The 13,769-nt window shown below is 47.5% G+C and overlaps 1 protein-coding gene and 1 long non-coding RNA gene across 5 annotated transcripts in view; one reads left to right on the top strand and one right to left on the bottom strand.

Moving 5' to 3' along the window:
• SACS (sacsin molecular chaperone) overlaps window positions 1-13,769 on the top strand; it is an 81,929-nt gene that overhangs the window by 30,510 nt on the left and 37,650 nt on the right. For 2 of the 4 annotated variants that reach the window (XM_025262831.3, XM_025262829.3), the window contains exon 3: window positions 9,499-9,649. In XM_025262831.3, coding sequence (XP_025118616.3) covers window positions 9,499-9,649 — 151 coding nt within the window. Of the gene's footprint in view, window positions 1-9,047; window positions 9,176-9,252; window positions 9,434-9,498; window positions 9,672-13,769 lie in introns of those variants that run through there. The other 2 variants (XM_044927290.2, XM_025262830.3) reach the window with 2 other exon arrangements.
• On the bottom strand, window positions 8,207-9,137 carry LOC123328987. The gene is made up of 2 exons (XR_006544062.2): window positions 9,029-9,137; window positions 8,207-8,723 (listed from the first exon to the last, which is right to left on the bottom strand). It is a non-coding gene; the product is annotated as an uncharacterized LOC123328987 (long non-coding RNA).

Raw genomic sequence — 13,769 nt, 5'->3', positions numbered from 1 at the left:
CTGTTCTGGGTAATGGGGCTTTGGCCCAGTTATATGTGAACAATCTGGGGTTTCCGGCAACTCAACAACTACCTCTCACATTAACAACAGATTCAAAAGCATCAGGTAAAGCGTGTACAGTCTCATGCTTTACCTGATGCTTTTACTCTAGGGGGTGCATAATGTCCTCTTTGGAAGAAGCAAAGGCAGGAACGTTAATTCAGAAACATGACATCATTTCCCAAAGCATGTTGAATGGAACTAAAAATAGAAGTCAAACTACTGTGTCTACACCGGCATGAAGAGAGGGAAGTTTTTTCACTTGTTTGGTTGATTGGTTATTGAATGTGGTTTCTGGAAAAGCTATGCCTGGGCCACCGGCCTCTCTTGTTGAAGACCAGGTCCTCTGTGTAAGGATCACTCTGTGTGAGGCCCTGATGGTGGAGCGTGGGGTCTGTGAGCTTAGGGAGCAGACACACACGGGTAAGTCAAATAGGCTTCCTGAATCTGAAGGAGGAGTAGGCTTTGGAGGAGGAAGAAGGATGCAGGCAAAGGCCACGTGAGAGAGCAGGGGAGCTGATCTGATGGGGCTGGAGCAGAGCCAGGAAGGGGAGGTGGGAGGCGGGGAGAGCACAGTGGTGAGCTGGGGGGACGTGGATGAGTGTGCAAAGTAGAACTCGCATGCTCTCCTAAGGAGTCTGTATTTCATCTTGTTCACGTATGTGTTTGAGGGCAAAGATGTCTGTTCCGACCACTCTGGAAAAGGCCCAGAACATCTTAAGAAGACAGTTAAATAGATAAACCACTGGACCCACCAGGAAAAATCACGGGAGCCACGTTCACAGGTGTTTGAGCCCAGAGGGGTCTACACACAGCGTGCAGGGAACGCCTTTGCTTCACGTCAACTACAATGTTGTTGTTATATTAGATATAATTCACGTATCATGAGACTCACCATTTTAAAGGGTTTTTAGGATGTTCACCAGCAGTGGAGGCTGCACAGGGCAGCGGACAGGTGCTGGGCACCCTGGGAAAGCCGGGAGAGAAAGCCTGTGCGACCACCAAACCTCACCCAAGACAGTGGACTCTCCGTGCTCCTTCAAGGTCAGGAGATCTGATGGAAAGCAGAAATGGGAGAGCTTTATCAAACACGGATGCTCAGGAACAGGGGGTAAGAAGAGAGAGGGTGAACTCACTCCCCTGCCAGAGCCATGGGGCTCAGGACCACCCAGCCAAGGAGGAACAGCCCACCCCCTTCCTCTCTTGTCTCAGGGCTTTGGCCTATGTGGGGTCAGGGAGAGAGCAGACCCCCACGTGCTCCCCTCAAAGGCCAGCAGCCTTTGACTACCTACCCTAGTGTGGGATGCTGATGGCTTCAGCGAGGAGAAAGCTGACCTTTGCATGAGGATTGAAGGTTTAAATTTTATATAATGATTTTGGCTGGATTTGTTCCAATTATAGAAGTGAAATCATGTTGTATAACTTAAAGAGACCTCAGAACTGTGGTTATATTAGAGTGAGCAGAAAAACCATAGAATCTGCCCTGATTACCATCCCAAGGCAGAGAAAGGTGACGAGCACAAAACATTACCCCTAATCCTTCAGAAAATGTGCCCTGACATGTTAGTACTCAGGGTTTTACAATCTTACCAGTTATGCTGTTTTCTAACACTTCTAAAGTATGTGTTAGTCACTCAGTTGTGTCCGACTATTTGCGATCCCATACCCTGGCCCACCAGGCTCCTCTGTTCATGGAATTCTCCAGGCAAGAATACTGGAGTGGGTTGCATGCCCTTCTCCAGGGGATATTCCCAACCAAGGGATAGGACCTGGGTCTCCCACACTGTGGGCTGATTCTTTACCATCTGATCCATGAGGGAAGTCCCTAATACTTCTACAGATAACTCAAACATAACTTTGCTGTGTAGATTAGAACAAAGCTGTAGGCTGAGCCAACAATCACTCATAAATTCCATCTCTCTTGCTGGAACCTACCACAGATGTTTGGAAGGCTAGATAAACCCATGGACCCTCTGTATTCACAGGTTCTGCATCTGAGGGTTCAGCCAACCATAGGTCGAAAATACTAGAAAAAATTTTCAGAAAGTTCCAAAAAGCAAAATTTAAATTTTCTACAGGCTGGCAACTATTTACAGAGTGTTTACATTGTAGTAGGTATTATATATAACCTATATAGAATTTATGAGTAATTGTTGGTTCAGCCTAAAGTATTAGGGACTTCCCTTGTGGCTCAGATGGTAAACCTATAGATGATTTAAAGTACGCAGAAGATGTGTGTAGGTTATGTGTAGATATTATGTCTTTTTATACAAGGAACTTGAACATCCAAGGATTTTGGAAACCATGGAGGTCCTGGAACCAATCCACCTCCATCCTGCCCCCCATACCCAGGGACAACTGTGTTCACTTTTCTTGCGGCTTCCTCACAGCTACGGGGTGTCCATGTGATAAGAATTTTGGCCAATGAGAGAGAAACAGAAGTGTGCTTGGGAAATTCTACTTTTCCCATAAAACAGACAGGGTGGGAGTCTTCCCTTTTCCCTTCTTCCTTCATTGAATGTGGAAATGTTGAGCTGTATTAGCCATTTTATGGGAAGGAGGAGAGGTCCCCACGTCACTGGGGTGCTGATCTTGAAGAAGAGCACCCTTCCTCTGAGCTGTGAGAAAAACAAACCCTTACCAGTTTAGCTACTGCTAGTCAGGTAATCAGTTATTTGCAACCAAAAGCATCTTGGACAGAACAAAAAAACAAAATAAAACCTTGCTGACTGATGTTAGGGGTAGAGTGAATATCCATTTATATGCAGCCATTCATTTAACTCTAAATATCTGAGTAACATTTATTAGTTCTAGGCCCTTAAGGTAAAAACAGACATGCACTGCAATGAATAGAAATGAAATATGATTAACAGAAATGTGATTGGCACTATAATACCAATGTGAATGTACAACATACAGGTTATACAGGATGAATCAGACTGAAGAGCGCAGGAAAGGTTCAGGAAGTAGTGATATAGGACTACAACTTAGGGATTTTCAGAAAGAGAGGGTTGACTGGAGGATGCAGGCAGGTGGGACAATGCAGGTGAGCCCATGGGGAAGGTCAGGCAGTGTGAAGTGACCGCATTTTGTAAACACTAGGTTAACAGAGAGACTTGGACTATATAGAAAGCTGAGCACCAAAGAATTGATGCTTTTGAACTGTGGTGTTGGAGAAGACTCTTGAGAGTCCCTTGAACTGCAAAGAAATACAACCAGTCAGTCCTAAAGGAAATCAGTCCTAAATGTTCATTGGAAGGACTGATGCTGAAGCTGAAGCTCCAATACTTTGGCCACATGATGTGAAGAGATGACTTGTTGGAAAAAAACTCTGATGTTGGGAAAGATTGAAGGCAGGAGGAAATGGGGATGACAGAGGATGAGATGGTTGGATGGCATCACTGATTCAATGGACATGAGTTTGAGCAAGCTCTGGGAGTTGGTGATAGACAGGGAGGCCTGGCGTGCTGCAGTCCATGGGGTCACAAAGAGTCGGACATGACTGAGCGACTGAACTGACTGACTAGGTTAACACTGAACAGTGCTGGGGCTTTGCAGCTGTATTTCCTGTGTTCAAAATCAGACTCTTCCGTTCATAGCTGTAGAACTATAAGTAAGATGTTTACTTTCATTTTCCTTACGTGAAATTGAGGTCTTCATGTGCTTCACTGGGTGGCTGGGAAGACTGAATGAGCTGAATCACAGAAGGTTTTTAGTAGGTGCTTGGCATGTAGTGAGTATTCCATGAATGCTGATATTAAGTATCAGCTGATCTTGGACACAGACTGTATCAGGGTTGGCAGGGTGGCCACAGAAGAATTTGAGAAGATTGATGGGGGCTAAACTGTGATGAGCCTTATGTGCCACACTGGATGGTTTGACCATTGATCCTACAGATCACTGTAGGTTTTGGAACAAAGAACTAAGTCAAGAGTGGCCTGCTTGTTGTCAAGTGGGGGCACTTCAGCAACTTGGCACTCTTGATTCCCTTCCTGAAGCATTTTACTTAATCTCACAGAGACCGGTTTTTCTTGGTTTTGTTCTTAAGTCTTGTATTCTTCAGCCATCCTAAGCTCTGGTGCCTGAGGAGTCTTTGTAGAATGTAGCTATGATCCCCTAACCTGATTAAAGTCTAAAGGGTGCTCCCTATGTCCTTCCGGTCACTCCATATGTTCGTGGTGTAGAGGCTTCATGACCACATGGTTCTATTTTTTTCATGCTGTGCATGACTTTTACCCTCTGACCCTTTCAAAGGCAACTGTAGAAGCTCCTCAGCTTTATTGCTATTTTTATTCCATGATTTGTGGTCCGGTTTCCTCTCCCTTAGACACCGTCTTCCTTTCTCTGCTTGGCTTATGGTTTTACTCATCCTTTAGGACTTCACTGAACTGTGTGCCCACAATATCATCATCTTTCTGTTTCCAAGTTAAATAGTCTTGTGCTGACTCATGAAACAAGGGAATAATGATTTGTTACACTTTTGTCTTTTTATAACTGGCCAACATTCTGCAGAAGGAACCAATTAATTGTTTCTCTTGAATCAAAGACACACAATCGGGAACATTCCACTTCATAAAATCATGAAGCAATTGTTTCAGGGGAAGTTAACCTCAGCATGGAGCTATGCTTCCAAACTGCAGTGTGAGGCTGAGAATGGACCACAATAAAAATTTAGGAATTTTTACACTGGATTGGACTGGTGTTGTGTGTGTGTATGTGTTTAAGATTCATTTATTTATGGGCTTTCCTAGTAGCTCATTGGTAAAGAATCTGCCAATGCAGGAGATGCAGATTTGATCACTGGGTCAGGAGGATCCCCTGGAGAAGGAAATGGCAACCCACTCCAGTATTTTTGCCAGGAGAACCCCAAAGACAGAGGAGCCTGGCGGGCTACAGTCTATGGGATTGTAAAGAGTAGGACACGACTCAGCGTCTAAACAACAACAAAAATGACTGCAATCTTCCTTGCTTGCAGTGAGCAGGGAGCTAGTCTTCATTGCTGTGTAAGGGCTTCTCATCGCAGTAGCTTCTGTTGTTGCAGAACACAGGCTCTTGGCACGCAGGCTTCAGTATTTGTGGCACTTGGGCTCAATAATTGTGGCTTGCAGACTCTAGAGCACATGCTCAGTGGTTGTGGTGCATGGCTTAGTTGCTCCGCAGCATGTGGGATCTTCTTGGACCAGGGATCAAACCCAGATCCCCTGCATTGGCAGGTGGATTTTTTATCACTGAGCCACCAGGGAAGCCCTGGACTGGTGTTTTTTGATGATGACCCTGGGTAGGATTTTCAGTTACTAAAATGAATCGTTTGGCAGGGACTGGGAGATTTTCATCACCTAAGAGTGATGGGGAAGCTGGGGCCCGTGTTGTGCCAGGTGTGATATCCAGGGAAAGAGAAAGGAAGCACCAGGGCAAGTTAAAACAGGTGTCATGAGAAGGAATATTGTTCAATGTGTCCTGCTGAGTCCAACATGTGTGATCAAACAGCTTTATCTGCCCATCTCCACGACCAAAACAGGCTCAGAGGGTGGTCCCATGATCTCCCTTCCTTACTGACTTGGACTTAGCCTGAAAGGAGGGACTGAAAGCTCTGGTTTCTTGTTGTTCTGCATTTGATAAAAGCATTAAGGCTCAGCTTAACATTTCCTAAGTCTTCCCTGGTGACTCAGCTTGTAAAGAATCCACCCCATAATGTGGGAGACCCCAGTACGATTCCTGGGTCCAGAAGATGCCCTGGAGAAGGGAAAGGCTACCCACTCTAGTATTCTGGCTTGGAGAGTTCCATAGACTGTACAGTCCATGGAGTCACAAAGAGTCGGACATGACTGAGCGAACTTCACACTTCTCTAACATTTCCTAGAATATATTTTTCAAATTTCTTTCTTGTCATACATAATGGTGATGTTTCATGAACAGATATTCATTTAAGTTTGTACACTTTTGAAAAATTAAAATACCCATGTAAGCATTCATTGGGTTAAGTAGCCTAAGATAGTTCTTTGCAATGGAAAGTCAGGAAATTATTAGAAATGAGGTTTACACCGTGACAAGAATACTGAATAATACTATTTATCCATGGTGTAATTACCATCATATTAAAAACCCTTACATTTATGGCAGTGTATAAAATCATTAGCATTTGGGTGGGCATTCGAATCATGAATAATGTTTGAGTTTCCACTTCTTTGTATGTTCCAGATATTTACTCGTTCCTTCTCTTCTCCCTCCCTCTCTTGGTCCTTCCTTTCTCTGTATTTACTGAGCACCTATTGTGTGTGACGACCTCTTCCAGGCCCCGTGAAACCATCAGTAAAAGGACACAGTAATTCCAAACCTGTGTTTGTGTTGGGTGAGACATATCAGAGAGAGAACTGGCAGAGGGAAAAGAATTAGACCACACTGAATGCAGGTGAAAGGGGAGGGAGTGCTAGCTGCCCCAGTTCTCTGTCCCCCTTTGTAGGTTCTTTCTGCATAAGGTCATCTCCCTGTGCTTTACCCAGGCATCTGCTCACTGGGCCTTCTTAGGTAGGAGTTCTCCAACCACCCTAGTACCTCTCCTGTCCTGTCCTGTACTGCCCCGATGCCCTCCCCTCACTTAAAAAAGAATAGGCTGACCTCGTGATGTGAATTTATATAATTTGTCCACTTGTTTATTGTTGTTTTCCTTCCTCAAAACATCAGCATGAGATAGGGACTATGTTTTGTTCATTGCTGTATTCCTGCCATTTAGAAATGTCTGTTTCTAAACAGACACCTGGGCTTCCCAGGTGGCCCTAGTGGTAAAGAACCCTCCTGCCAATGCAGGAGATGCAAGAGATATGGGTTTGATCTCTGGGTGAGGAGAATGGCCTGGCATAGGAAATGGCAACCCATCCCAGTATTCTTGCCTGGAGAATTCCATGGACAGAGGAGCCTGGAGGGCTACAATCCAGGGGGTCGCAAAGAGTCGGACATGACTGAGTGACTTGATCTAGTACACAGGAGAGGTTGAATAAATACTCACTGATTCAATGAATGATTCCCTACTCTATATCCTTAGCTTTGACACCTTGCTGAGTTCCAGATGTGCATTCCCCATGCTGACTAATCCTTTAACGTGTATTTCAAGCATACTATGAACCCCAGATGTTCAGAGCTTTTTGTGATCCGCGTCCTTCCCCAGCCAAATCTGCTTTGATTCTTATGAAACCCCGTCCCTTCAGGTCATGTCTCTGTCTCTCAAGTCTTCACTGTGCATCTATATTCTTCTGTCACCACATCCTGTTTGCCTGGCTCCCTAGGAGATGCTTAAGAAAATCAGGGACCAGGGGGTTATCAAAGGATTGAGGTGTGAAGGATTTGTCCTGGGGTCGTGCATGCTGTGGCACTTCCGCAGAGGAGTGAGAGCTCACATTCTACTTGTTGACACCTTTTAAAGAAATTTATTTTATTTTATATTGCAGTATTCCCTGGTAGCTCAGCTGGTAAAGAATCTGCCTGCAATGCAGAAGACCCCAGTTTGATTTCTGGGTTGGGAAGATCCCCTGGAGAAGGAAATGGCAACCCACTCCAGTAATTCTTGCCTGGAAAATCCCATGGACAGAAGAGCCTGGCGGGGTACAGTCCATGAAGTCGCAAAGAGTTGGACACGGCTGAGCAACTAAGCACAAATAGTCTATTAACAATGTTGGGTTAGGTTCAGGTGTACAGAAAAGTGAATCAGTTATATATATATGTATCTATTCTTTTAAAAATTCTCATTTAGGTTATTGCAGAGTATTGTGCAGAGTTCCCCATGCTATACAGTAAGTCTTTTTTGGTTATCTATTTTAAATATAGCAGTGTGTACATATCCATCCCAAACTCCAATCTATCCTTCCCCTTTACCATTCTCCTCTGGTAATCATAAGTTACTTCTCTAAGACCTATTTCTGTTTTGTAAATAAGTTCATTTGTATCAGGATTCTGCATATAAGCTATAGCATATCATACTAGTCTCACTCTGATACACTTGCTTGTATCATCTTGTCTGATTGAAGAAGTGAATATTTGTTAGTTTTCTGACCTGATCTTTATATTGCATTAGCCTGTCTCCCTCTGATTGATTGAACAAACTTACTTTCCAAGCAGAGAAAGAACTGAATGATTTACAGGAACTTCACTTTTAAATATGGTTGGCAGGAAGGGATGGAACAGCTGTAGGGATGTTTTGTATCTTTATTACTGATAATGAGTTCTGAGTAATATTTCTTGTGTGTGTGTGTGAGAAGTATAATTGAAAACCAGTAATTAATGCCATCGTTGGGGTCAACACGAAAATTTAATTCTACCAAGGGTATTTAAACAAGAAGCACACAAGTTCATCTGTTCACGACAGAGTCTTTGAGCTGCCTTAGTAGATGTTGCTTTTTTTTTTTGCAACGTGTCTCATCCACACCTAGGAGAAGTTAGCCCGAAGAAAGGACATGTTCTGAAGGGTCATCAAGCCACATACACTCTCAAATGGCAAGGCCACGTTGGTCACTCGGGGGCGAGTCCATCGACTCTGAGAGCGTGCTTCTGATTTCAAGGAGCTTGCAGGTGCGATGGGTAACAGGCCACAACAGAAGACAATATTGCCGAGTTAAGTCCGCGTGCCTTCTCATCTATGGCTTTCTGGCTGGCAGTCCAGCAGGAAACTGAATCGATAGATCGTCCTTTTGTGCCTTAAAAGCAAACAGGAAACGAAAGCGCGGAGGCACGGTTCTGCGGCCGCCTCTTTCCCCGCTGGTGCCCGAGAGGCCCCCGCCGATCTCATCCGGCGATGCCTCCAGACACTCACAAGTTCCTAGGGTTGAAGGAGACGGAGGCCCTGGAAAGGGCTAGTTCTGCACGAACCGGCTCTTTGGAACTCGGTCACGGAAAACACACGTCTTCTCTAATCCGTGTGGAGGTTGTCCGCGCGAGAGAAGTGGGGAGGGTGGGGCGGGGGCGGGGCCTCGGGGGCGGGGCGGGGCCAGCAGCAACTCACCTACAAATCCGGGAGGGGCGGGGCCTCGCGGGGCCTGAGAGAGGGGCAGGGCCAGCGGCGTCTGAAGTAACGGGACAGGCCGGATGGGCGGGGCGAGTCCTAACGGGCGGGTGAGGCCTGGTGGGCCCAGGGGTTTCTCAAGAAAAGGTGAGGAAGGGGCGGGACCTGGAGAGCGGGGCGGGGCTTGGGGTGGGGCGGGGCCACCCCTCCAAGTCCTGACGCGCAGGCCGGGCGTCTCCTCAGCTAACGGTCCTGGCGGGCGCGTACCCGCGGGCGGCGTCTCCGGGGCCCCTCCCCGGCCGCGGTTTCCTCCCGCGGCTCCCTTCGGCGGGCGGGGCCGGGCCCGGCGGCGAGCATGGCTAGGGTTCGGTGGTCACGGCCGTGAGGACGCGCCATGGGCGACAGGTGAGCGCGCGTCGGCGGGGGCCGAGGCCCCTCGTGGCTCCCGCTAAGGCCTTTCCTTCACGCAGGTGGCTCCGGGTGACCGTGCTGCCCGGCTGCGCGGGCTGCAGGACAGTAGCGGTGCCCGCGTCCTGGACGGTGCGCGACGTGAAGCGGCGCCTCGCAGCCGAGACCGGCTTCCCCGCGTCGGAACAGAGGCTGTGGCTCGGCGGCCGGCAGGTAGGGCGGGGGCGGCCAGCAGGTAGGGCGGGGACGGGCCCTGGGGTGGGGCCGGGGACCGGACAGGGGCCTTGGGGACGGGGGACGGGGATGAGGAGGAGCGGGGATCGGGGGTCCTGGGGACGGGGATCGGGAATGGGGGGCGACAGGGGATGAGGGGGCCTGGGATGGGGAGCTAGGGATGGGGTGCCTGGGGATGGGGATCGGGGATGGGGGACAGGGGTTGGGGGGTCTGGGAACGGGGATGGGGATGGGGGGACCCGGGACAGGGCGCCTGGGGACGAGGATCAGGGATGGCTGGGGGCCGGGACGGGGCCCTGGGACGACGGAGCTTGGGGGCGGAGGTGGAGGACTGGAGGACCGGGGTCTGGGGGCGAGAGGCAGGGGACAGGGGCCCCAGGCTCTGAGAATAGTGATCAGCTGAGGTGGCTGTGTGTGCCTGTCACTGCTCAGATTTCTGTCGATTTGCCTTTTCAGCACTGTATCCCCTTCTCCCTTTTTGTCTGAATCTTCACTTCCTGAAATTAAGATACTTTTCTGATGTGCTTATAGCAAGCGGGTTTTTTTTTTTTTTTTTTTTTTTTTGGTTTGCTTATTCGGAGCCATCACCATTGAAATGACTTCATCATTACTCATATTTTTCTGATTTTGTTATGCATTTGACTGGGATCTTGGTCAGTACCTTAGCTTTTTATGTTTTAAAGTTCCCCCCATATTTGAAGCACAGAAATTTAGGGCCGAGAAGGTCTTCAGGCATACTCTAACATGTAAGCCACTATTTTGAGGAGTAAATTTATATGAAAGCTTGTAAGATGCAAATGAATGACTTAATCAGAACTTTGGAAAACAGGAGTATTTCATATTATATATAACCTTTAAGACTGGTGGAAATACTGCAGTTTTCTTAAAGGAGGTGTTAAATGGAGACATTTTACTAAAAATTAGCTTATTATTTTATCCTCGTAAATATCTTCACTTTTTAAGAGTTGAACCAGATACACAGGACTGCTTGAGTACCCAGGATGGCATTTCAAGTACTGGATTTCTTTACTGTTAATACCAGTACAGACATCGGCGACATACTTGGTGCCTGTGATTTTTAATCTCGCAGTGTAGTTCTGGCCTTTAGGATGTCTGGTGCACCCTCCTGTCTCTTGCCTGCTTAAACAGCTTTGAGGTTAGCCTGTTCTTATGTTCCTTCAGGGATCAGTCCTCCTACTGCTTGGTCCCCAGGGTGTTTGGTGGTGGTCAGTGACTGGATCAGGGCTCTGGACAGGACAGAGGAGAAAAGCTCCTCGGCCTTACCTCTCTCTCTGCATCCGCCTCCATCTCTTGACCTTCCTGCACATCCTCTCCTGGTCCTATACCGACCTCTTTGGTTGCTCCTCTGGATTTGCTTTGTCATCTTATCCCCTAGGTATGGTCATAGCCAAAGAGTCAGTTGTGGCTCAGTCTTGCCATTGGTAGGGTTTCTGGATGCGTCTCTGCAGAGCACCCATGTGGGGTGGTGGGTGTGGGTGTGGTGTGCAGAGCGGTTGAATTGAGTGGGTGGGTGTGGAGAGTCTAGGTAGGAACCTTGTGCTCGTATAAGTGGTGAGCTTCCAGACCTGTGCTGTAGAGTTTAAACCCAAAGGAAAGGATACATGGGGGGCTTTGTGAAAGACAGGGTTGTGTGGTACCAAATGGCCATGTGTATTTGTGCAAACAGTGGGAGAAGTGGTGGGTGAGTGTTGGATGTAGAATAAAGGGGAAGGCCTTGCCAAGGATGTTCACAAGCCTTGAGCAGGACGGGAGGATAATGCTCAGCTGGCAGAGATGAGCAGGTTGCGGATGGGGGTGACCCAGGTTTCAGTTTGCTTTTATGTGTGTTTGAGCTTGTGCAGGACTTAAGCAGTTAGGACAGCACATGGAAAGGGGGGTGACCTAGATCTTGTTTCTGTATTACCAGTGGGTAACAGGGGCCAAATTAAGTAACACAGGGTAGACTTCTGTTTTCCTATTCTGGTAGCAGTGGAATAAAATGAATTCTAATCAGTTGTACTGTTCATGGGGTTCTCAAGGCAAGAATACTGAAGTGGTTTGCCATTCCCTTCTCCACTGGACCACGTTTTGTCAGAACTCTCCGCCATGACCCATCTGTCTTGGGTGGCCCTACACAGCATGGCTCATAGTTTCATTGAGTTAGACAAGGCTGTGGTCCATGTGATCAGATTGGTTAGTTTCCTATGATTGTGGTTTTCAGTCTGTCTGCCCTCTGATGGAGAAGGTTAAGAGGCTTATGGAAGCTTCCTGATGGGAGAGACTGACTGAGGGGGAAACTGGGATCTTCTTCTGATGGGCAGGCCATGCTCAGTAAATCTTTAATCCAATTTTCTGTTGATGGCTGGGGCTGTGTTCCTTCCCTGTTGTTTGACCTGAGGCCAGACTATGGTGAAGTTAATGAAGGATAATAGTGACCTCCTTCAAAAGGTCCCTGCATGCACTGCTACACTCAGTGCCCCCAGCACTGCAGCAGGCCACCGCCGACCCACGCCTCTGCCAGAGACTCCTGGACACTCATGGGCAAGTCTGGGTCGGTCTCTTGAGGGGTCACTGCTCCTTTCTCCTGGGTCCTGGTGCACATAAGATTCTGTTTGTGCCCACCAAGAGTTTGTTTCCCAGTCCTGTATAAGTTCTGATAGCTCTATGGTGGGGTTAATGGAGACCTCCTCCAAGAGGGCTTATGCCATACCCAGGTCTGCTGCACCTAGAGCCCTTGTCCCTGTGACAGTCCACTGCTGACCCGTACCTCCACTACTGCTGCTGCTGCTGCTAAGTCGCTTCAGTTGTGTCCGACTCTGTGCGACCCAATAGACGGCAGCCCACCAGGCTCTGCCTTCCCTGGGATTCTCCAGGCAAGAACACTGGAGTGGGTTGCTATTTCCTTCTCCAATGCATGAAAGTGAAAAGTGAAAGTTAAGTCACTCAGTCATGTCCAACTCTTCGCAACCCCATGGACTGCAGCCTACCAGGCTCCTCCATCCATGGGATTTTCCAGGCTAGAGTACTGGAGTGGGTTGCCATTGCCTTCTCCGACATACCTCCACAGGAGATGCTCAAACACAGTTCTGTCTCAGTCCCTGTGGGTCTCTGGGTCCTGGTGTGCACAAGGTTTGTTTGAGTCCTCTGAGCATCTCTGGTGGGTATAGGGTTTGATTCTAAACACAATTTCTCCTCTCCTACCACCTTGCTGGGGCTTCTCCTTTGTTCTCGCACGTAGGGTATCTTCTCACAGTTGCTCAAGTGCTGCGCAGCTGCTGCTCCAGCGCCTACCATCTTGCTGGGGCTTCTCTGCCCTTCAGAAGCAGAAGATATTAAGAAGAGGTGGCAAGAATACACAGAAGAACTATACAAAAAAGATCTTCACGACCCAGATAATCATGATGGTATAATCACCAACCTAGAGCCAGACATCCTGGAATGCGAAGTCAAGTGGGCCTTAGGAAGCATCACTACGAACAAAGCTAGTGGAGGTGATGGAATTCCAGTTGAGCTGTTTCAAATCCTAAAGGAATGATGCTGTGAATGTGCTACACTCAATATGCCAGCAAATTTGGAAAACTCAGCAGTGGCCACAGGACTGGAAAAGGTTAGTTTTCATTCCTAGCCCAAAGAAAGGTAATGTGAAAAAATGCTCAAACTACTGCACAATTGCACTCATCTCACATGCTAGCAAAGTAATGCTCAAAATCCTCCAAACCAGGCTTTATCAGTACGTGAACTGTGAAACTTCCAGATGTTCAAACTGGATTTAGAAAAGGCAGAGGAACCAGAGATCAAATTGCCAACATCTGTTGGATCATCGAAAAACCAAGAGAGTTCCAGAAAAACATCTACTTCTGCTTTATTGACTATGCCAAAGCCTTTGACTGTGTGGACCACAACAAACTCTGGAAATTCTTAAAGAAGTGGGAATACCAGACCATCTGACCTGCCTCTTGAGAAATCTGTATGCAGGTCAAGAAGCAAGAGTTAGAACTGGACATGGAGCAACAGACTGGTTTTAAATAGGGAAAGGAGTACATCAAAGCAGTATATTGTCACCCTGCTTATTTAACTTATATACAGAGTACATCATAAG

This window comes from Bubalus bubalis, chromosome 13, assembly GCF_019923935.1.
Source record: "Bubalus bubalis isolate 160015118507 breed Murrah chromosome 13, NDDB_SH_1, whole genome shotgun sequence".
Classification (NCBI taxonomy): domain Eukaryota; kingdom Metazoa; phylum Chordata; class Mammalia; order Artiodactyla; family Bovidae; genus Bubalus; species Bubalus bubalis.
This window is presented reverse-complemented; position numbering and strand designations above follow the sequence as displayed.